The sequence below is a fragment of the Phalacrocorax carbo genome, chromosome 1 (genome assembly GCF_963921805.1).
Source record: "Phalacrocorax carbo chromosome 1, bPhaCar2.1, whole genome shotgun sequence".
Taxonomy (NCBI): domain Eukaryota; kingdom Metazoa; phylum Chordata; class Aves; order Suliformes; family Phalacrocoracidae; genus Phalacrocorax; species Phalacrocorax carbo.
In genome coordinates this window covers 152,897,688-152,923,529 of record NC_087513.1, presented here as the reverse complement: position 1 = coordinate 152,923,529, position 25,842 = coordinate 152,897,688, and the positions used below count along the sequence as shown (strand labels likewise).

The following is a 25,842-nucleotide window of genomic DNA, read 5'->3' as shown; positions in this document are numbered from 1 at the left end:
TTTTTTTTTTTTTTAAGCTAGGCTACTTAGCTGAAACAGGACTAGGCAAATAACAAGCTACTTAGACTGGTATCTTTCAAAGGTGATCTTATGAAGGAAGAACCTGCCAGCAAGGAAGGTGTGGAAGGATGGAAGAAAAGAAAATCAAGCTAAGCCTTGAAAAGTTACATGCATTTTATGAGTAGTCAGTATTCATTGACTTGATGCAGTGTTTTCTAAAGGTTGGCTTAGTTACTGTGAAAACAGACAGCTGAGCTCAAAAAACTTAATTCCCTCTCTCTACAGTAAAAAAAAAAAAAAAAAGGTCAAAACCCAAAGACATCTCTAAAGGAGGTCAGTCCAGCTACAGGAACAGGTAGAAAAACTGAGGAAAGGACACTAAAAACTAAAGCTCTAAAAATATAATTCCCTTTTTGGCACCTACTCCAGACAGGAACATACATGGAGGCTTGAACTGCCAAATGGGAGAAAAATTCCTTACTTAACCTTGCCCAGGACTAAATGCAGTTTGGTAAGTTGTCAGAAAGTCAATTCGGTCTATGCTTAGAAAATATATACCTTGTATCACTTCCAAAGCAACTGAAGTATTTGAAAGATGAATGAGTCCTGTTCAGATTCTTCCACTTAGCAGTATTTTTTTTGCTTTATAGTTTATTCATTATTTCCATGTAATTCTTACTACTGGAAACAAATTAGAAAAATGAAGCATGATATTATTCAGCCTTCTTGTAGGCTAAAATCCAGGAGCTAGGAATGATAAAGACCTACTGTTTTCCTTGAAGTACAGAAGTACGAGATCTAACTCCAAAGCAAAAGGAAAAAGACAAATGTAATCGGAAAGATACTTTTTTGTATTACGAAGTTATGGTAAATAGAAAAAAATTCATGAGGAAAGTCTGGATACGGATGAGTAGAAATAGGTGATCTTGAAGTTCCTTGATAGATGACATTTAACACTTCAATTGCTCTGTAGTAACAGATGCTTTATCAACAAACTCAAAATGTGTACTGTTGTATTAAGAGTTAAAGCTCTGATTTTTGTATATACGTTTATTCACACACCTTCTACAATGCTTAAAACACTCTCGTACCATTTTCTTCTTCCATCAACTGATGTCCACAGGCAGTCTTCAAAACTGACTAATCTTGGCATGAAGAGGACTTTTTTAAAAAAATAAAATAAAATCTGTTTTTCTCCCTTTGGTTGACATAATCAGAATTCCCATCTTAAAGGCTAAGTTCATCTGAGAGTCCTGTTATAAAATTAAAGCAGCTATAAAGAGGACACTGATGAAGCATAAGTTTATGTTTCCTTCTTCTGAAATACTTTTAAAAATGCTGACTGCTACTGTAATTGAATTGTTTTTCAAAACCAGAAGAGATAAACATGTTATCTGGTCAAACAGGATTGGTGTACAGAAAACATCAAGTTAACTTTCAGTTTAGCTTTATTTTAGGAGGTTGTTTTTATTATTTCAATCTAACCACAATCTGTTGTTTTGAGAAGTTCACTGAAGGAAAGAAAAATCTGAGGCAAGCTCTCAAAAAAGATGCAAGACACTTCCACTATGATTAAGTTATAGAAAGTAAAAAAGGCCAAAACAAAGAAACACTTAGAATTCTTTAAATATAACTACTTTCGTGTAGGAAAGATTTACTTCAAGACAACTTACGAAATTTACTCTTAGAAGGATCTGTAGAAAGAAAAGAATTGTGCTTCTTGCTTTGAATTACAGATTATACTGAATTTAGTTAGAAAGAACTTGATTCTAAGTTGTTCAATTTTTTGGTACTTATTGGAGGAAAAAAGCAGGTATATTTCTGTCTTTAACATAGAAATCCATTTGAAACACACTATCTTACACTTATAATGTCACATACCTTGAAAAACAAAACGTTTGCTACAAAAAGTCAACAGCACATCTTTTTGAAAAAAACATTCATATATGTAAAAAAAATCCCCTAAACGTTCAAATTTAAATAGTGATTACATCACCTACAGCTTACTGTGTTTTTGTTAATGCCATGCGACAATCTAAGAAAATAAACCACAGTTTTTGTATATCAATGTAATATCTGTTAAAAAATACTGATCTCAACTTATCTATTGTTAGTTTACAAATAAAAATGTAGATAAATGTAAATTAGGGTAAGCAAAGCATGCAAATCTATAGATTCTATATCTGAATTCCTAGATTAGCATTAAAACCAATCACCGCAACAAATACCTCAACAGTATGCCTTGTGTGCAGAAAGGAAGCGATACTGAACATTCAATGCCACAACTGTAAGGTTTTCGGAGAAGCACCTGTGGCAGTTTCAGCAGTTTCTATATGGAATGCTCCCCCTTTCTAGGATTACTTGAAAAAATCAAGTCAATTCGAATTACGTAGCTGTAAAACATTGACATGTGTAGTTTTTACAGTTTCAGAATCTTCTGTTTGATTTAAACGGGCAATGGTGCATAAACAGGAAACTTATATCATAAGGGATCACATATTTGCAGGCAACATTAAGATTAAAAGTTACATTAACATACATAAAGTGCTGTAGCACATTATTCAATATGTAAGCCATTATCATGTGACCACCTTAACAACAAGATACTAAGCCTTTTATGCCTTTAAAGCATTATTACTTTCATCCTGAAACCAAGGTTGTCAGTTCTTCACCGAAATTTATATAGAATGGATTAAAATTACCGGTCAACTCATGGCTTCAATTACTTTAAATTTAGTAGGCCGTATCTTAAAAGAATTAGTAACTATTCCTATACAAAAATTAGCAGATACAAGGATTAAAACAAAACAAAAGAAGAAAGAGAAAAAAAAAGATCAGAACACTAAAACGCCCACAGTGAGAAAAAACGTTTCCTATATAAACATCAGTATACTATTCTAAAATTTCTAAAGCAAAATGATTTTAAAATGCTAAACTTTAAGTGTTTTAACCCTTTGGTGTCCAAATACAAAAGTTGTGAAATAGTTTCAAACCTTATTTTTTTTTCAGATACCAAGAGAAAAATACTCTTAACAAACAGACCTGTGTCACTGCTGGGGTCAACTATAAAAATTCATGCTAGAATTACATACTGGGCATCTACAAAAGCACAAGTTGGTGCCAAGTTTTTATTTCACAACAAAACATGTGGCAGCTGAAATATTTTAGACTTTTAAAAACAATGGTAGAGTTTCTCAGAACATCCTCCAAAATCATAACAAGGTGAATACACTGGAAAGAAGGAAGCTCTTCTTTGTGAAGCCACTTTTTCCACATCAAAATCAAGGCTCACTATGAATTATGCAACTATAATCAGCTCCTAGATACTTCAACTCATGACTGAGCAAATGCATGCAGAAGAAAATCATTAACCATGGTAGGAAACAGCAGGATTACTACAAGCATCACCATCAGGTGGTGATTTATTGCTGTATCTGTATTTCAATATATATGCTTTAAGAAAGACCTCAAACAGTGGACTTTGTTTTTCAATATCTCTCGTAAAAATTATTCACATTTCCGAGTAAGCTTTTGCCTGAACAGTATAGGCCTATCTGACTTTGCCTGGAATCAGCAACCAACAACATTTTTAAATTCGTATTTGATTATGTAAGAAGTGATTCCTAAACACAACTCACAAAAGGAAGGTATGAAAGACTACGGTAACTCTTAGAACAACATTTTGATTGCCATACAGCATAACAGAAAAGACCTTCCCTATTAAAATGAAAATAAATATTTCCTAGATCACCAGCAAAAATAAATTCCAAATAACTCTCTTTTCAGTACTGCAGCCACTTTAGGTCCAAAGACTTAAAGTTACTTAGCCAGCCAACTTTAGGAAAATGAGAACTATCACTACTGCTACTATCATGTTTCTAGAAACAGACCTAGAATTGCAGATGAAGTTGCTCACTATGAAGAAAGCATTATGAAAGGCTATTAAGGGAAGGTTCAGTGCGAACTCTGGCTTGAAACAGCCTTGCAATGCAGATTCTGCCAAGATGCCTCTAGCAGCAAATAAAATCATGTTATTTATCCTCAACACACCAACTGAAAACCAGTGGTAGACTAGATTTGGAAAAATTAAGAAAGAAAGCTTCTCTCAAATGTGCCAAGCATCAAAGTTCAAGAGATTTAGTACAAAAAAGCATGGGCAGTAAGAGCTTGGGAATAAAACTAAAGAAAAGAGGTAAATTAATTTTAAACTATTTTTGTGCCAGAAGGGGAAAAAAATGAAGAATGAAAGGACTAAAGGTATTAGATGACTGGATTCATTGTCTTGCTGTAATAGGCATGGAGCGGGAGACTATCAAACTACATAAAATTTCATTTTTTGTAACAGAAATAACTCAATGCTCTTACTCAAGCAGACAGATGATCTTGTGGATTAAGAAACCCTTGAAATGCATAAGACCACTTTAAATGAGCTTCACAAAAGAGTTTTTTCAACTTAGATTTTCTTCCATTTAAAATGAAAATTTATCTACCATGTATGAGCAATATCAAGCAAAATACAAAGAACAAAAGAGTATAACATTTCCCCTAAGTTACAGCTGCCAAAGCTCTTCCAAGGTTTGTTAAGCCTCCACACCACAAGATACACCTTGTAACCTGTAGCACGACACACACAGAGAACTTTTCTGACCAACCTGAATATGTTCTGGGCCATGCCACAACTGCCTAATATTTTTTGTCCAGGTTCAAAGGTTCTAGCTGAATTCAAGTTGACTGAAAAGACACAAACTAGAACAGCAAATGAAACCCAAATCAACACAGCAGAAGTTAGAGCAAACACTGCAATTAACAATTCTGTAACTACATACCCAGTAAAAAAGTATCAGCAGATCAAGCACAGCACCCATACAGATCACCACCACCATCAATGTCTGGACTAACCATTAGAACTAATCCGACTATTGTATTTGGGAATATACTGCACCCTTGTTCCACTGTATCTAACTTGCGCTCTGGCTAAGTTCCACTTTCTAACACTTTGGTTTCTCCACCTGACTTAACAACACCCAGGTTTCTGTTGGCAGTAATAGCTTATTTTACAGAAAAAAAAAATCTATATGAAAGGAAGCTGCACAGTGAACATTAGCACAGTATCATATGTGAAGGCAGATCACTGCAAACAAAAAAGAAATCCTAACATTCCTGTCAGAAATCTGAGATAATCTCACTTTAAAGTCTTGGTAACACTTCAGTGCTCTTTATCCAGCTCTTTTGGACTGAAGCAAAGCCAAGAAAGCAGTGCTATAAATCACAAAGGCTCATCACTAATGAATAAGATCCCTTACCAAGCTGACCCATATCCTGTGAATTTCCTTTATGTTCCACAAAGGTCACAAAATATCATTGCTTTAATGAATGATTTAACTCATGAATAAAAAGTACAACCTCTCACATTCTTCTCTATTTCTGAACTCATGTCAGTAACTACTGTTGTTATTCCAACCCCACTAAGAATATCCACTCTCAAACAGAACAGGAACTCAGTGGTAAGAGTTTGCCTCAGCTTCCCGCAATTATTCAGAACAGCTGTAACTGAAAACTACCGTTTTTCATCCTGGCTTACTCTAAGACTGAGCCTCTCTCTTCCACCTTTTGATTCATCAGTTATCCATGCATATATATTCTGCTTCAGTATTTCAAAATCTTTCCTTGAGACTAAATGCAAACGACTATCTTACTTTGTCGTCACAACCTCCTACAAACCACATTAAGTTCTTCTACAACGATGGCAATCAAGCATGAAACCAAACATGGAAGACATTAGGAAGTTTTACTTGTAATTATTTTGCAGGAGAATTAAGAGTTTCACCACTGAAATGTACAATCACTTGGACTTTGCCTGTCTGTAAGAGTTTACATGAGGCAGGAAAGGAAGAATGAATTCCGATGCTTGTAGCCTCCATACTGCAGAATGGTCACTATCTTGTAAAGTGCAGTAAGGGCCCCTAAAATGCTTGTTAGAAACAGGATAAAATGCGTGTTATATACAATGAAAGAACAGCCACATTTTTTCCTTCGCTATACTGTACTGTCTAATAATGCAACAACAGTAGTTAATCCAGCAGTTTAACTGCTATCTGGAGAGCAGACAATCAGGTTTGCAAAAAGGATCGTGTATCAAGTGGTCTGAGCTTGAAAAGCATCAAATATCTAACTATTAATATACTAATTAACAGATAAGAACGGCTCTGTTGAAAAAGCACCTAAGTCCTATTCCTAAACAAATAATCAGTAAGAACCTAAAGCATTATGCTCAAGAGGAGGTTAATGACCCTAAGAAAGTAGGATGTTGATTCTTCTACACTGAATCAATGTAGCAGTTTCTCAAGTAAAAAGATGACACAATAATGGCACTTCACAAGCACGTTCACTCCAGAAATGACCTGCAGTTCAATAGTAAAAGTTTGGCAGCTAAGTTAGAAAAATAAGCAAATATTAAAGATCTGCAAGTATCTGCTAAGATTTTAAGAAATCATGAAGAAATTCAGAAACTAATGGGGGAGATCTCTGAACCCTGAGACCCTTCAAGAGAACAGGCCACTTAAGTTCCCCCCCAAGACTGAAAAGGAACTGAGGGTTTATGACACAAAGGAATGGCTGATTTCTGCATTATCATTGTGAAATCACATGTCACTCCTTCTGCCTGTTCACTAAAGGTGACTCAATTTCAAAAAGTCAAGAAGTCTCAGAAGTAAAAATGAAAAGAACAAAAGCTGAGATATCACAGAAGTGGTCATAATTAAAATGTGTAACAGACTTCAAACAGAAATGTATTACAAGACACTCACAAAGGGGTAATCCAGTGGCATTAAAAAAATTCACATTAGACAGATTTCCGTTACGGAGGATAGAGAGCAATTGTGAAGAAAAAAATAATGATGCTTTTTTTTAAACAACACAATGCAGTTTGTGACACATGAACTTGCAAAGAAGAATTAAAATTAAGTCACTGCCAAAGAATGAGAACGAAGTTTTTGCTGAAAAACTAAACACCAGAGATAGGACATTTCTGGCATTACAGAAGGAGTAAATTTACACATTCAAATGAATGCAAGACAGCTTTAATGAGGAAGCGGCTGAAGTGTCTGCCTAAACTACATCAACATCACAGCATGAATCTGTCATCTGGTAGAAACAGATGTACTGGTATATTTATCCCAGCATGTCAGTTATTCTCCCCAAACCTGGAGACCAGAGTATAAGAAACCAAAAAGGAAAGTATCTCTTCGGGGTCTTGTAGCATCCCATCACAGTATCCAAATCAGTTTTTCAAAAACCCTTAAGATTCCTGGCAGGGAAATAAAAAGCCTTCCTATGCTACTATTCAAGCACCTTGATCAACAGAACTCTGAAGCAAGCACGCACTTGTGTTCAATTGGATGGATGGATACCAAGCCACATCATGTCCCCCAAGCTACACCTCTCTCTATTCCAGGGTAATATAGCTTTTGAAACTGCTCTCCTAGCCCTGAATCACGTCACTAGGGAACTACAACTGTTCAAATGACAGTGGCAGAATATTTTTTTTTTTTTTTTCAGAAATAAGTGGACACAACGCAAAAGTGAACTGCACAAAAACAAGACATGAAACTGGAAGAAGTTCAAATCACTATAACAGCTGCATCTGCTTATTATTTTTATTTTATTCAGCAGTGTCCTGTGCTTGTAGCTGAATTTTGTATTTTTATATATGCTGTAATGCAATCTATGTAACTATATTAATACCCAGCATTTAAAGAAATTGTGTAAAAGAGCAAAACAAAACATGGCACCAAGAAGGCTTTTCCTCCATAAACAGCTGTGGACACTTGTATGTCACCATGATAAATAAAACATAGTTAACCATACATAAATTGCATAATTATGCTTTTTAGTGAAAATCCAGCAGTTACTATGGATACTTTAAAAGGTACTATCCACATTAAAAAGTCAGTTACACAGCAAACCTTTTCACTCATATGAGGACATTGTGACCACCTGCTTCCCCCTCTTCAAGGGTCCATGAATACCATAGTTAGTGGAGCAACCATTTTTATGGCTGTAGGACATACTGTGCACAGAATATGCTTCAGCTAAAATGAGAAGGTAAATACCACAAAAAAAATCAAAATATTTTCACTGGGGTACAATTATTAATTTTTTACTATTATTAAAAATTTACACAGGAATAGAGACCCAAATTCTCTCTCATCAATTAGGAAACAATGCAACAACTTCATGAAATTTAGAGACTGCAACATACTGTATTTCTCTGTAAAAGCAATGCACTAACAAGTCTGAAATAAAGTAAGCTAGAACAATTCAAGTAAGGCAATTTTATTAAAACTAAAATTCTTTCTTTTACCCTTACTGGACTACCATCAATATTCTTTGGCTTCCAATATACCAAAGGAGTGAATAAAGTAGAATTACAGTAAACACTGATATCAAAGATTACACTAGTCCAAGTTACTTCATTTTAACAGCAGTATTTCAATAATCACTCATTAATAAAAAATACATTTCTTGCAGTATTACACTACTGATTACTAGTATTTATGTAATAATGAAATCTTAACATCCCTGCTCTACTTTCTGTAAAAAAAAAAACACTAGGGATGGTGCAATACTTGATTTATACTATAAATACCAGGTATAAGCAGTATATTTGACTATGTGCAGTCACAAGGGATATTCTCTGCATCTTCATATAACTAGATTTTGATACTGTAACTGTATGAATAAAGAAAAAAAATGGATTAGAAGATCCAATCCCCATAAAAAAGCCATATTCACCATCAGTACAGATCAGCACTTTAGTTCTAGTTAGTACTCAGTTCTGTACTTAATAAAAATAGTCAATAACATTTCAGTTAATACATACAAACTAGAACTCAAATATATGGACAAAACCCCTCTCCTTTTCTTCTAACTGAAGCCATAAAATAAACGAGTCAAAACTTTCAGAGCATCTACATTTTCAAGATGTTACAAAAGTCAGGAAATCAACATATCCATTAGAGCTATGGGGCCAATTTTCAAACCTGGATACCCAAAATTAATCAATGTCAGAAGCATACACATGGATTTGGCCTAATTTAACATAATAAGCCTGGAAACTAGAATCTATAGAAAAAAAATCCTCACCCCAATCACTCAACAGCTAGCACTCCCAGGTGACAGGGCTAAGTCCTGATCCTCTAAATGACTAAACATGGGTTGCTCCACCAGCCTATTGCATTTGCATTCCTGACTTTACCATCTCCTGGATAGGATCTGATATTTAATTACCTACAGAACTTGTGGCAAGTCTATCCTACTGAAACACAGATGGAATTCTAAGTTAGAAAACTGAGAATTCAAATTATTTCCTGTTCACTAAAACAGCTATAAACCTACGCTACTTCTGCTGCAAATAGCTTTGACCAAAGGCAAGTATCACTCTCCAGGTTTTACAGAAATGTTTTGCCTATGGCTTGCAAATACAATGTTAAAAAAGCAAAATTTTAGTTCTGTAAGTTAAAGTTGCAGCCACGTCTCTAACCTCAGTTACTCAGCTATTTATTCTGAAAGTCCTACGGATGTAACACATCCTCTTCTTTACATCAGATTCTTAACTCTCTCATTTCAGTTTATGCAGTTCCACAACTACTCTTCTGATTGAATACTTTGTTAAAAAAAAAAAAAATCACAAAATTACATACTAATTGATGATGATAATTAAGGTTTGCTCAATTCCACAGTAAATTTAAATGCAAGCTTATCTTAAGATATCTGAAAGTGAGTGCAAAATGGGAATTTCTAAATTTAAGACTGATTTCATGAACTTGCCAATAATTGGCCGAGACAGCCGCATAAGTTATTTCACTTTCATTTTCCTGTGAAGCAATCTCTTCATATTAAGCAATTTGTTCATTACGATTAACTTAAAAGGTAATCTATTTCCTGAATATGATACCATTGAAAGAGTTAAATTTTATGGTAGATTTATCAGGGCAGCATTACAAAAACAGTAAGATGGAAACCAAAGGGTAAAACAAGAAATTAACTACATGATTCTTATTTCACTTACAACTAAAAGTTTCATATTGCAGGTTAAAATACAGTAACTAGTTACCATTTAAGATAACAAGACTAGTTCTAATTAAAACAAATGGCTAAAGTATTTACATTATTATAAGCCATAGAGCTTATACTCAACATTTCTAGGTGAAAACTGCATCCATTTTGTCCATGCTGTAAGTTGCAAAAGTTTGTGAGATTTTCTGAATGTGTTTGCAGTACATAAACCTTTAAAGAAAAAAGTTAACAGGGCAAATACACAATATACTAACAAACAGTATTAAACTAACTGCAAAGAGTGTGTGAGAAGCTATTTTGCACATGTTGCTTTTGCATTGTTTTCTATATTTATTCACCAGTGCAAGGTGTAAATCTGTTGTAAAAAATAGCTACATGGTAGATAAAGTGTACAATTTGGGGTCATCTGACAGAAGCATGATAAATATTTTAATAGATATAAATGCAATACTAATGTAGCACACTGGTATCACTTAAGTACAATAAACTAGACATGCAAAACATCTTGGGCTTCATTACAGTTGAACATGTCTAGCTTAATCTTTTACGACAAGCTTAAGTCTAGCACGTCTTTTATTAAGGTCTCTGCTGTTTTGACTTTTCTTTCTGACATTAGTATCTATGTTTACTGGTCTAAGTTAGTTAGCTAAACGCACAACAATCAACAACAAAAAAAATACCTCACTTACTCTATTTGCGCACCATGAGCCACAAGGGCATTTATGGAATCCATACTACCAGACCGTGCTGCTTTATGAATAGGAGTTTCACCAACATAATCCTGTAAAGACAAACTACATTTTGTCAAGCATAATATTTCTAAAAAATAAAATCTTATTTTTACATTACTCTAATTAAGAAAGCAGATATATAAAAGAAGCATTTATTAGCTAGCAAATGCATCAGGCACTTCATTATTAAAGTTTACAGTAGGCTGTCATGTAAATGAGATAGCAAGAAATAATGCTAAGGGCATCTAACTCAAAAGATAAACCTTAACCAATAATTAGGCAATCAACGGTCATACTTGAAGAAACTTTTTTTAAAACCCCACAACGTATACCACTATGACAAGTTGCTCTAACACCTTTATTTCCCGGTACTTTTGTTTCCCACTATCTTGGGCTGAGCAAGCCATCTTGAATTCAGAAGCAGCATGGCCAACTTTGTGGGACTATATCGCTCTCAGATCTTGCTGACACACTTACACAGTACTGCATTGCACCATAAGCACTCACCAGGTGAGGAGCATTATGCATAACTCTAATAAAATTATGCCCAGAGCTCACAGGCCAGGCCAGCTCTCTCTTGAGACATACACATTGACTCATGTCTTACACACTTTTCTTTCTATCTTTATCTAGTTATTGTTAACCAGCACATCCAATCATTTGATTTTTTTTTGTATTATGCACAAACATACTGGAGGTAGTGTATTGCTTTTCAGGTAACTCCTCTCTACAAACTATCTTCACAGATAACAGGGAGAATCTACACCAATTTTACAAATGCAAATGGCAAGCAGCAGGTAAATTCCATGCATCATGATCTACAGGCTGCGGATGAAAATCAGTACTTGCAACCAACCATCAGTGTTCAGAACCACAGAGAAGAATCTGTAACAAAATATTGCCTTAAAGTAGCGAGTAAATGTTCATTTACTGTTTTGTTACGTGATTTAATTATCACAATCCTCAACACTTTCAGTGAATAGCAAGATTTTTCCCCCCCTTTCTTCCCCATCCTTTCTTTCTCTCCAAAGTTTTGACATACTTCACTTGTCCACTCCACTGATATTAAACATGTTCTAACTGTATGCGCCTCATTCTTGCTTCCCCATTCCTTCTATTAAAATAGCAACACTAGCTAGTAAAGTAACACAGCACCTTCACTGACTTGCCAGTCTTCATACACAGCAGTGTTCACATTTAACTCTACAATACTGGTAACGCTTTAGCTGTATTTGGCACGTGAATAAATTCAAAATATACTCATACTACCATCTTAATAGATAGAAGGTAACAGTGTGTTAAATTGTCTGCCACGCTTCTGATAAAATCATATGTTTTAGATAATGTAAATATAACTTGAAGATTAATTTTGGATTATGTGTTATATACTCTTAATTTTTTACTTGCCAATTTTATTTCATGGTAAAATATTTTTATAACAAGTTATAAATTCACTGAAAGTAAGCCAGTTTACCAGTGCTTAAGACATATATTCAGGCAAACAGTGAACCACCTAGCACCCCAGCATGGAACAGTAACAGTAACCAAAGTTTACCTTCTTATAAACTAAGGAAAATTACTGAGGCTGACAAAAAGCTTGAAGACAGAAAAGAGCAGAAAACTCGTTGGAGCCCTTTGTGATTAGAAAACAGCTACACATCCCTTCTTCCACAATGGCTGTCTGTAGCTGATGAATAGAAGACTGCTTTCCAATGAAGTTTATATAATTTCTCCTATTTATAACTCTTCTTGAAGTCACAGGAAAACAGAGGTGTTTAACAGAGGACACAATTTTACTATCATACACAGATATTAATTTGGCACTAATTTATCCAGGAAGATTTTCTCCATAGTGTAACGCATTTTCCCATCATGGAGGCCGTCTTCGATTCATCGTTGCTATTGTTTCTTTTCCCCCTCTGCCTTTTGTTAGAGAGGTAAAAGTGTAGAAAAGAAGTGATTTGCTGCTTTCATTCAGCATTAGCATATATAGCCCCAATACTAACTTAAAAGATAATCATTCAATATAAAGTTCAGTTTAGGGAAAGGTAGCTCTACTAGCCATGCATGACAAAAATCTTTACTAGCCCCATAAACCTAGCACATTGCCCACAGTAAGATCTAGAGAACTTAATTTTGAAGTACCGCTGTGGGGAAACACCAGAAGGATAAGAGCAACCCTTTGCAAAAGGACTCTTCACCACTGCATTACAAGCGTAAGGTAGCTCATAGCCGCTAACAATCTTGTCACCAACAATCAGAAAAAGGTTAGTATATGAGAATATATGTCATATGTGACATATATGTCATATGAGAATATATGTCATATGTATAAGAGAATATATGTCTTGAGAAGGGCTTCTTTCAATCACTGGCCCAGAAGAGCACATCTCTTCTCAAAAGCTAAGGAATTGAGAAAATACTTAAGAGAATGACATACTACACAGATTTAGATTTTTTTTTTATATCATTTGTTTTAAATACAGCACCTAAGTTTCAGTCATCACTGATGTTATTATCTTTTGAAGTTCTCCTATGGGAACAAGTCTATTTGCACTGAAACAGTTTCTAAAACAGTCTCCCAGCTCTATGAAGAAGAAATTCTCTCTGGATTATAAACTAGACTGAATGGGGGGAAAAAAAAAAAAAACAACTATCTCCCATTGGAAAATGGCTTTAGTTTACTTATTTTTCAACACATCAAAAATTATGCATACAGAAGAAAATAAAAGTACTCTGTAAGCCTCAGAACAATTCTATTTTGATTCAACAATTGGAATAGATGGCACCAAACAGAAAAAGCAATAACAGGTTTTTCCAAGAAGTTTCTGAGAACAGTTTGGGGTCTAGATTTCTAGCACATTTTCATGCTTAAGACACTTCTTTCCTATCTCTTTTTTGGCTATGTGGAGCAAACTAGGTTATTTTATTTTGAGGGGCTTTACAAATTCCTAATTATCCTTGATAATACCTCATAATCCTTCTGATCATCCGCAGTTCCCCTATATGCTTCAATTTGACATAATCCCTTCTGTAATAATCTTCCAGGAAGTGAAACATCAGTAACTTCTATTGGCCTTTCATATCCGTAACATAACTTTTCAGGATCCCATTTACCCTTTTGAGGTAACACTGCACCAACAGCCCAAACCTGTCTCTCAGTCCAGAAGTCACATGGTAAATAAACAAGCAGAAAGACCAATTAAGTTTTATTAATTCAGTGTTCAAGATAACACAAGTTTGTTTGCTTCTGTGGAAACTGTTTTATCTACAGTGCTCCCAAAGAGGTGACAAAAAGAGTAACAGGCATCACAGACACATTTTTTTGCAACTCACTGAACTGTCACACATCTTCCTCCTTTCCCTTGGAGGAACATGATTATCCTTTGGCAAAGACAAGGGCAGTCTTCTCTAGCTTAGGGTCATGACTAAATTACCTTTGACTTCTATTTTATTTTACTGAGTAAGTATCTAGCTTCCTTCCTTATTCTCTTTTTATTTATGCGCTGAAGAGTCTTCTGCTTTTTTGGCTCAAATTTTCTCAGTAAATCTATCTCAGCTTGATTAATCAGTTTGCATTTCCTCACTATGCTGCTTAACCTCAAAAGACATTTCCTCTACTGACTAAATTTTTTTCCCCAAACTCTCTGCTTATTTCCAGGCCTCTTTTAGATGTGGTTTTCAGTTCAGTCTAAAGCCATTTTTTTACTCTGTTTTCCCTCTTTCTGTCTTTTTGGGATCCAAATCTCTGTTGGCTTTAGGATCTCCCAGCTGAACGTGGAACAGATTTCCCATTTTGTTCTCCAGGTTGTAAATCCCTGGCTATGATTCAGTTAATTTCACTCACTAGTACCTTTATACCCCTATCACTTGAAAAAAAAAGTTACTTACCTGTAAATATTTCTTTTTAAAACAAAAAGCCCCCATGCACATTTACACTGAAAGCTATCAACTATAACTGTAGCAGAGCCCAAACCAGTACACAATTTTCTTCATAGTGCCCAGTAAGGTGCTTTGTTTTGGATTTGTGACCAAAGCAGTATTGATAAAACACCAATGTTTTAGCTACCAGTGGGCTGGGGGTGCACAAGAAGCTGGGGGGGTAACACAACTGGGACCAGTGACCCAAAATGACCAGAGGAATATCCCATACCATACGACATCATATCGGAAAACTGGGAGGGTGGAGTTTACCAGGGCTGCCACTGCCTGAGGAACTGGCTGGGCATCAGTCAGCTAGTGCTGAGCAATTGTGGGACTTTTTGGTTGTGGTGTAAGGTTTTAAAATTTTTCTATAATCACTTGATTTTCTTGGTTTTGTTTTTCTTTATTTCCTCATTTACCTATTAAACACTCTTCATCTCAGCCCATGAGTTGTCTCACTTTTCCGTTCCGATTCTCTTCCTCAGTTCACTGCGGGGGGCAGAAATGAGCAAGTGGCTGTATGGTGCTTAGGTGCCTACCAGAGTTAAACCACAACACTATGCACTTTTAAAATTCTTACAGTATAGGTATCTAACTAAGACACAGAAACACCATTTTACCTGACAAGAAATATAAACTAACTCCATTCCTTAACTCAGCTGACTGAATTTCAAAAATCTATCAGCTAATAACATTTCCAGAAGCTGTTCAAATTTCTTCAACCCTGAACCCTACCCTTTCTGAAGCAGAGAAGTAGAAGCTGGAGAATACTGAGGAATCGTCCCTTGTTCTTTGCTAAATATGTTTTGGATTCATGATGGTTTCTCCTTCTGAATTTTGAGTACAGATGAGAACCGATGGAATATTTTTATCTGGATTTAGTCCAAATTGTTGTTTGAAATACAAAACTGTAACATACCAAGGGAATGAGTGTTTTCTTCCTCCCCACCAAATATATCAGCATGTTTACAGTTCTTGCTAGCATGGGTAGTCTAACCCTCCTAAATCTATCTGCCATCACTGCCGCCTGATGGTAACTGGCTGGATGAAAAGTAAGTTAGAATCACCTGTAAGGATGCAGTATTTCTTATCCCTTCTCTTTAAGATAGGCAACACAAAACTATTTTTTGGCCAATCAACACAGGCAACATACAACAGAATGTTTAACAGGCTGAGGCTAGGGAGAAAATATATTTAAATGAAGTAATAGGCTTTTTAATCAAGAAGTACTTTGCACTGTTACAGTGAACTTGAGCAGGCAGGTAGATGAGTGCAGGTCTTGAGACACATTATTATGAACTATTAGCAGGCACTGCCCACTGAAGAAAAAAAAAAACTAACAGGACTTTCTCTTGAGTCCACTGCTGGGTAAAAATAGGCAGGTCATTGCTTTGACACTTTGGAATTTTTACAGTGACCCTGGGGGGGAAGAATTGCCCACTGATTGTAAAGAGAGATAGATGGTTCTAGCCAGCACATACAGTTATGTAAGAGGGCTGGGCATCACAGGATATACTCACAGAAATTATTTGGGGAGGAAGGTACAGCTGGGACAAGCAGTTTTCAGCATTTGTCCTTCATTGCTGCTGCCTGAGAAACATCCTGGGCAACTGTCACCAGCACAGATATATGCATTTTCAAGTTTTCCTAAACTTCAGGGCAGACAGCATGGGCTACAATACCATACCTCAGGGCAGATTGAGAAAGCATGCATGCAAATTCTACTGAGTACCGGAGGTTTACGTTTAAAGACTGAGAGACTCGAGTGGATTCCTTTTCAGAAGCTATCCTTTTCTTTTTTCCAGAGGTGATGGGTTAGTCTGTAGCCAATGACCAGGAGTCAGTTTGGAAGGAAAGTTTTACTAGTTTAAATATCAAGTATTCCCAGATCTTTCTCAGCATGTGTTTTGTATCCAGTGTCCATGGAACACTTGTCCTCACACAAGCATTAGCCAGTGACTATGTCTGTTTGAAGTACAGCATCAGTCAGCGAGCTGGAAGGAATAAACAAAATACACATCAGGAAATAGTGCTCCAAAAGCTCAAAAGTGTGGGTGGAAGCCCTAGATGATCACCTGAAAGTGCCTGGAAGTTAAAATATGGAACCAAGATAATTCATTAAGCAGTTCAAATCAAACAATAGTAGAATTTGACTGCAATTAAACAAACAGCTGGAAGGAACTGGAGAGAGCAAAGCATGCACTATGCTTTACATAGCCATGTATGAAACATTCCAAGTATCTGTGGGACGAGTTTGCTGCTATAGGTATCACCAAGGTACACTGTCTAGCTTTTGGTGCTTGTACATGTGAAACCAGTGTGACTGACCAATTGCGTCCTAAAAAAAGAACTTAGGAGACTTTTGTTTCTACTAGCATTTTGATCAGCCAGAGCTATCTTATTTTAATCATTGAACCAAATCTAAAAATGCCTCTTCTTGTATGTTCAACTAATGTTTTGTGGGGGTAAAAAAAGTTATTACATTCAAGTGTAACTTGAGCCTACCATTACCAAGATACAAGGCTTCCACAATGTCAACTCTCAGTACTATCTATATTAGCATCCTTTGCCTGTCAATACCTGAATCTGCCCTTAGAAGTCTACAGGATACTATCACCACTATCTCATTTGAAAACTTGAGAACCACAGTACTCTTCCTCCTGTGGAGGACCACAGATCTACTATTTGGATTTGCTCTGGTGACAGACCATCAATTTATAAAGACTCCTGAGTCACTGGCTAGTCTTGGTGACTTCTTTAAGCTGGAATGAGCTTCCTGTCTACTTTTAATACCATACTACCTTCTGCTTTCTTTTACAGTCATCTGCATGTTGCCCTCAGCCCATGGAGAGGTCTCTCTGCACTCTTCTCCTCTTCTTTTGGGGGCTAGCTGCTACTTTCTTCTTTGCTATAACCTCACTCACTAGATGTGACTTTTTCCCCCAGCACGTTCCCGACAGCACGCTTGTTCTTCAAGTCCATTTCATTTCAACCTCACTGGTCAGCTCTTCTCTTTATCCTCATAGTTGGAAACTTTCATTCTTCTCATTCATTCATTTTCATTCATTCTTCTCTTCTCATTTAGCAGATATTTGTACATCTTTATTCTGTGCATGCCATGTTTCCTCTCTAGTCACCGTTTCTTTACATTCTTACCTGGTCTCCAGATGTATTTATAATTCTTGTATTTTCTCTTCTGAAGATTCTAGCACTATGCAGCAATAACTTATTGCATAAGTTACTTTTGTCAGGTATCAAGGAGAAGATGCGATCTATAGCCTCTGCATCCAGTCACCTTCATTGTTTCTACAATTCTCCTGGTGTCTCACAGCTGTTCTCAATGCACCAGCCTTCTTTTCTGAAAACTCAACACAAACTTCCCCATTTCTTATTTTTGCACAGATTTAAAAAAAAAGGAACCAAACTCTAAAAAACGCAAATGTTCAAGTTCTTCAGCAGAATTAGCTTAACTCTACTGCATATAACACGGTCTGGCCATTAATTATTCTAAGAAAAGTACAACACAAGATTTTAACAGACCAGACATTTTACGGATGCTCTGTTATACTGCAGCTTTTAGTAAATGCATATGCTGCAGTATTAATCACTCTCACAGAGTACTATAAATAATAATTTTGAGTACTGTTATAATAATAGATCCATTCAGTACTGCAAACATTTTCTCCAAAAGCATGACAGTTTTAAGCACTTGATTCTGTTACGGTACCAGAGTACAACAGTGCTTTACAGGAATTTTGCTATATTAATGCACTCTCTGCTACCAAACAAATCATTATCCTTACTCAAAGTAGAAGTAATGGAAAATTTTAAATAAATAAATCACCGTTCAATCTTTGTTAGTAAAGTACATTTCTGATCTATCTGCAAGAAGGTACTAGAAAAACTTTAGAAATAATCTAAAAGGGAAACTGGTATGAAACCAGAAGCACCGGAATATAAACCATGGGAGACCTTACTAGTTAAATGTATGACTAAATCATGATGTACCAAAAAGGTCTCATGGTTCTGTAAGGAATGGTGAATTTCTTAATTCTTCGTATATTTTGTAAGATGTTCCTCACCAGCCTGGTTTCTTTCCCCTAAAGAGGCGTTACAATATCAGAGTTATTTGCTAATGCTGCCAAGACCAGAGCAGCATACCATTTTGTTTAAGAAGCAGCAAGATGTTGATTCCTAGAATAAACGTTCTCCAAACCTTTAGGGGCTTAAAGGACATTCCTTAGACCTATCTCTACTATAACAAAAAAGGTCTATAACCAGTAATTAAATCATTTGACTTCCAGTGATGTTAAAAATAACGTATCTGTACACACTTCTTCCAAAACTATATGCAGATATAAAATATGTGTGAATCCATACCTGTTTGTTTATGTTGGCCCCCACTTGAATCAACCAATTCAGGCACTGTGGATGTCCTCCAAAAGCAGCAATGTGGGCTGGTGTTTGAGCAAAACGTGTGGTACTGGCATTTACAGAAGCTCCAGCTCTTACTAATTGCATTAGGCACTCCAGCTTTAAAGACATGAGGGAATAGAACCAAAGATGTTACACAGATGCACTATGACAGTTAGCATGTGCTAAATAAATACATACATAAATCCTAGAAAAGTTAAACTTTCTAGTGAGACAACATGAATGCAAAACAAGATAGAACACGAACATTAGGATTTTCCCCCTTCTCCCTATAGTGCCCCCTCCTTTGGCCATAGGACATACCTGAGGAGTACTTAATTCTCACCCCCAAAACCAAATTCCAACATTTGTTTTCAGGATGGGAGAAAAGAGGGCATAAATACCTCAGAGCTGACTACGAGAGCTATTTGGTTCACCTTCATTAGGGGAGAAAAAAAAATCTGACCCAGGAAAGCTGCAAACATGATACTAAACAGACTTTATTAGATGATGTTTGCCAAAACAAGTGCTTTTAGGAGATATAGATGTATTCTCAGGAGAGCTTAGAGGAATGTAAATCAGAAAAACACAAGACATTTTAAATTTCTTTACCATTTTCTTAGAGCAACAGAAGCAGATTACTAATGAAAACTAATACTGTTAAAGCTATGCTGAATCTGTAAAAGTAGTAAATTCTTTTCACCATTTTCCTGTTGTTATAGCTGAAGAGCTGTTAGAAATCAGGTAGGTTGCATGTTTGTGACAATACCAAAAAGGAAAAGCTTTCTGTTCTTAAAAATTGCAGTGTTTTGTCACACTATATTCTGACTTTTATTTTCCCATCATACTAACCGGAAGTGTCAGATATCCAGCTACTATTTTTAAATGTTCATAACATCACATTTGTAGAAGCTAGGCAAACCACAGCCACGATGACCTCAACTTTCAAAAATAGTAAAAAAAAATTCCTCCTTTCCTGCACACAGTAGCATTCTTTCTATGACTAAAAACTATCTTTTTGTTGTTAGGAAAAGGAACGCACTATGCTAAACTAAACAGTATAGTCTAGGCTTCCATTTGTTGTGGTTAGAAAACAAACACCACCACCCACACATGTGACAGCAAAACAAAACCCCCCAGGTGGACTCAGGTCATTGGTTCGTATAAAACAAAAGTCTGTGGGTCAGTCTCTCACAGTTGACTTGTTAGCCATACCACAGCTATGGAATAATCTGTTCATAAGGGAGCAATTTAAAAGCATCAGAAAGTCAGCTGGCAGCTTGATCACAGATAGAAGCATAAACATCACAATTCCAACATTTTTCTCTACTGCTGTATGTCAGTCTCTCTCTCTTTTTTAAACATGTGAATTCCTAATCTTGATGAATTACACACGAGATAAAAGAACCAACCACTGCAGTGAAGTATTTTATATTAGTTTTGCAAATAAATTGTGAACTTCAATTGTTTCCTCCCCCCACATAGTCCAAACAAACACATACGAACCCTATCCTTTAGGATATACAAAAGTACTTTCTTGAACTGTAATGGGCTTGACACTAGACACAGATGTACCACTAATTACGTGACGTAAACATGCAAGGGTGAGGGTAACTGAAATATGGCAGTACTAATCAAGCTAGCCCCATAAAACTCAACATTCCCATAAGACAAAGTACCTTCTCAAAAGCAAACAAGTACATTTACTGAAAAAGTATAGGAAAATTTATAATTCTAAAGCTAGACTACCCAAATACAAAATGTATTTGCTAATCTTAGACTTTCCTTGGTGTTCACATGCTAGCACACCTAATATTGCTCTTAACTCTTAATTATTATTAATAATTGTAATTTATTAATAAAGTGATGTGATAGAAAAAATCTCCACCTACACCAAAAGGTTCCTCTACTGTAACTGCAAACAAAAAGTTCAGACAGTTTTTAAAACAATAGACTTTTAACAGAATTAGTTTGAAAACACTTTCAGACAGCCACTACGACTTCAGGAAATAATAGTATTTCCTGCACAGAAACTGGGCTGAAAGAATTTCTGTAACTAGACAGGAATTATAACCCATCAACTGAAAGGGGAAAAACACTGGAACTGGTTGACCAGCATCATCTTGCAGTCTTTAAATCCACTTTATAAATGGCACACGATTCTTTATAAAACTTCATGTTTAAATGTTGGGGGGTTTTGTGTGGGTCATGTCCCCCCCCCCCCCCCCCATTATCTCTTACAGGGTTTTAACCATGAAGATAACATTTCATCCTGTCCCATTACAAAGTTGAAGTATGGGTCGTCTGCATTGTGGCTGCCACAAAACCCTGCTTCTTCCGACATTACAGTAAAGTGAATTACTTCCGTGGACAGGATAAGTCAACATAATGAAAAACAATACTTGATTATTTATGCTCAACATCAGGACGCACAAGTCCGTTCTCATTAAACAACCTTTTAGAAGATATTTTCCATGGTACTGTTTGTTATACCTAAAGCAGAGGTTAAACCGCTTTAGTGACAAAGACAGGCCTCCACATAGGCCACAACACTGGCAAAATACCAAGGACGAGACAGGCATTTTTATCTGTACTACTTTTATTCCAAAGAAACATAATGTACTTCCTACTATTTTGCTTCCTATAATGTAAGCAGTCAAATGGCAAAAAGAAAAGTAGGAGAGTACAAGCAAATAGATGCTGTCAGAGAAAATAATATACATGTAGAAGCAGTTAAAAAGCAAAATTAAATTAAGGTTAGTATAAGACAAAGCGAATTAACAGTGACTTTTTCTTTTATGTGAGCCCTTCATTTCCTACCTCTCTCGTAGCTTTTTAGATTGTTAATAATTTTACATTCTGACCCATCTTCTCAGAAACCTTCAGTATGCTGGTGTAATTTAGGGCACTACATAATTAACTCTAATTTGAATACAGCAACTCTAATGGGAATTATTTTACATCTCAGGATATGAGCACTTTTCTGCAGTCAGGGAATATTCTGAAAATGCAAACTCAACCACAGATAAGCAACACAGCAAGTAGATTTGGACTTGCTCCTACCTCTAAAAGGAGGTCCAAACTGGCATTAAAACTACCTTTTCAGTTGATTTTGATGGTATTTTATTTATTATTTGCAAGCTATACATTTCAGAGTAAGCTATTAAAAAACACTCTGCTTTCTCTTAAGATATTCCATTTTTATTGGTACTAGTATTAGATCAGTATATCCACCCCCTACCCCCAAATAAAGCTCTTTCCTCTTTCATGTATTCATTTCTAAGGGAACTCAACTGTTTATGCTATTTCCTCACTGCAGCACACCTACAACTGTGTGCAAGAATGTAGTCCTACATAGCTTTATTCTATAATTATTTTGTACTGTCCTTTGACAGAACAAGGGCTTTCTTCTACGTTGAAATTGCACAATAGGTGGAGGGAAAGATACACCTCTGCACTGCTGAAGTTCACCAACCCTAGACCGACACTGTGCATGCATGCACAGGCGTGTGTATATGCACAAACTGTTTCAGATTGCAATGTTTACAACAAGTTGTTCCACAAGGACTTTTTCCAGAAAGGAACTAAATCACTTTTGTCATTTCAGCCTCCTACAGAGCTGCAGTTAGAACCAATACATGTCTGGTGGACTATGCTGCTAAATGACCCTATATCCAAAAGACAGACATGAAGTGTTCTGTCACCATTTAATTTCTTTCAGGGAAAGAAAAACAAGTGAAAATCCCACAACGTCTAGAAAAACAAAGAAGTGAAAAGGAAAAGATCAATGTTTTAAAACCCTGATACTTTGAGAAATAGAAGAACTCTCCATTTGAAGTTCTGATGAATCTCAACTTGGAAAAAAGCTCCACCCCATGAGTAAGAACAGAAGACATGCATATGAACACCCCCTAAAAGCAGCTATTGTTTCACTACTGGCAACCATCTATTAACCTGTGAAAGGTAAAAAAAAAAAACCAACTATGCCACACAAACAGTCAGTCGAGTTTGGCATCCAATTACATTACTGTAACTTCCTCAAGTGTGCTGTATAGTCTCTGGCTCAGAGAAAGGAACACTACCTAACAAGACTATAAAACATGTAAAATAACTTCCAACAACATGCAACAATACCACACATCAAATTTTGCTGCTACCTAAGACTGAACATGGCAAATATAAACACAGTATCTCGCAGACTTGACTTGTTCTCTTTGTTAGCTGTTTCTGCAAGAGTCTCTTCAACAGAAACTAGAAGGTACGCAAAAAATTCACATAACCTAGGATGGTTAGTAGGAAGCTGAAGATGCTTAAAGGAAAAAGAAAACCACCACACACGTGAGGAAGACAAAAGCAAGGGTAACACAAGCATGTACAAAAGGGAAAGTGTTATGAGATGGGAAAAGAAAACAGAAGACTGTAATGCCAAATTAGTATCTTAACATTTTCTATGAGCATACTTCATGATAAACTTTAAGGCGCTCCACTTTTTTCCTGAATGTAGGAGATTATTACATTCCTTCTAAACAGATAAAAGGCCGTCTTAGGTTTTGGTTTTTGTGGGTTTGAGTTTTTTTTGTTGTGGTGGTCTTTTTTTTAAAGACTGAAGGACTATTTAGCTATGTTTCTGAAATGTTTCTCAAACAAGCACTGCAGATAAGATCACTTAACATACAGAAAACATCTCAGTGTACTTTCATAAACCATGACAACTGTCTAAGTACATTCCTGTTCTTTTTCCAGCACACGATAAACAAAGAGAAATATCTCGGAAATGGGAGGGAGAACAAGAACAAAAGCTCCTCAAAATGCAAAACAAGACAAATCGATGAGGAAAAAAACCCAAACCCCAATGCTCTAGGCTGGAATTCTGCATCAGCTGGAACACTTACCACATTAGAAACAGGAAAGGCCTACATAAAATCAAGAAACTAAAGACACAAATCATCTCAAGACTTCAACTTAGCAGTAAGTCAGAGAATAAAGGTGCTTTATAAGTATTTGGGTGATTTTCTTCTTTTTGCCCATTTCCTAAACCACTGTTAATTCCCATTTTTGAGTTTCTTAATCCAGCATAGGAGATTATAGACACATTTGTTTCGAAAACAGTACTAGGAATCTTACATAGCATGGCTTCAAACACTGCCTGTCAGCTCAGAAAGATCACTGTATTTTTTAATACTTAAGGTTCAACAGGAACCGGAGGCAGAGGTTTCAGGAATACACTAATTCAGCTAGAAGGGACCGACAACGACCATCAAACCCAGCTGCCTGACCAGAAGTTAAAGCACGTCGCTAAGGGCATTGTCCAAATGACTTTTAAACACTGACAGGCTTGGGGCATCGACCACCTCTCTAGGAAGCCTGTCCGGTGTTTGACCGCCCTCTCGGTAAAAAAATGCTTCCCAATGTCCAGTCTCAACCTCTCCTGGTGCAGCTTTGAACCACAGCGTAGCTACTTATGTTTTGATCTTTCCGGCATTGCAACGCCGCCAACGCAGTTAATTCCATACTCTTATCTATGCGCACATAAACCACAATTTATTTTTCATACTGAAGGCAACAGCGGAGTGCTTTACAAACACAAACATCATCTTCCCAAACTCCTAGCGAGTCGGTTGTCATAACACAGGCACCACAACAGAGTCTCCAGGTGTGGAGCCCGAGGACAAGAAGGACCGTGACTAGACTCTGCAGACAAAGCACTAAGTGCTAGGAGAGGGTGGGTTAGTGGGGAAGCGTGGAAAGGGTCGCCGCCACGACGGTCCCTCCTGGCCCTCCTCCTCCTCCTCACGGGCTCCCGCCGCCCTGCGCCGGTGACCCGGCCGCGAGACCCGGGGCCGCCTGTCACCATCCTGACGGGAGGGCGGCAGGGAGAGGGGCCGCTCCCGCCGCCGGCGGGGAGGGGATGAAGGATTCGGGGACAGCAGGTGCCACCAGCCCCGTGACCCGCCCCACCCCCGCCGCGGGGACAAGGAACGCTCCGAGCGCCGCGGCTCCCCCCTCCAGAACGACGAGCGACAAAAAGGCGGACGGCGGGAGCGGCGCAGCGGGCGCCTCCCGCCAGAGCGCGCGCAAGGGGCAAAGATGGCGCCGCGTTGCGCGCGAGCGGGACGGCCGCCCTCCTTCCTCTCCCCCGCCACCCCCCCCCCCCCCCCGTTCCCGCTCCCGTTCACGCCGCCGCCGCCCTCGCTCCGCTGGCCAAGCCGGGCCGGGCCCCACCTTGCCGAAGTGCGCGGCCCAGTGGATAGGCGTCCAGCCGTAGAAGGAATCCTCGGCGGCCAAGTCGGAGTGGGGCGAGCTCTGGAGCAGCGCGCACAAGGCGGGCAGGTCCCCATCGCGGCAGGCGCGGTGGAGAGGGAAGCGCAGGGTCAGCAGCTCCTCGCTGGAGAAACCCGCCTCGGGGCCGGCTCCCAGCGACATGGCGGGCGGGAGGAGGGGAGGGGGGGGGAGAGCGGCGGGAGGGGTGGCGGTGGCGGCGGCGGCAGGGGTGTAGGGGAGGGGGAGTAGGAAGGAGAGGGGGAGAGAAGAAGCGGGCGGACAGAGGCGCGCTGCCCAGGCTGTGGAAGCGGCGGCGACTGCGGCTGCCGCCGGCTGCCCGAGCACAAAGGAAGCGGGGCGGGGCGGCGCGCGCCGCTCCGCCCCTCGCGGGCGGGGCGGGCCCGGGCGCCCCTGGGGGCGCCGAGGCGGGGTCTGG

General features: G+C 37.8%; 1 protein-coding gene across 1 annotated transcript in view; it reads right to left on the bottom strand.

The window, feature by feature from the left end:
* Positions 1-25,755, bottom strand: part of ANKRD10 (ankyrin repeat domain 10) — a 38,805-nt gene extending 13,050 nt beyond the window's left edge. The window contains exons 1-3 of the mRNA XM_064440253.1: positions 25,368-25,755; positions 19,113-19,265; positions 10,767-10,858 (exon numbers count right to left, since the gene is read on the bottom strand). Of these exons, the coding sequence (XP_064296323.1) occupies positions 10,767-10,858; positions 19,113-19,265; positions 25,368-25,568 (446 nt within the window). The 5' untranslated portion in view covers positions 25,569-25,755. The remainder of the gene's footprint in view (positions 1-10,766; positions 10,859-19,112; positions 19,266-25,367) is intronic.
* Between the last annotated feature and the right edge of the window lie 87 nt (positions 25,756-25,842).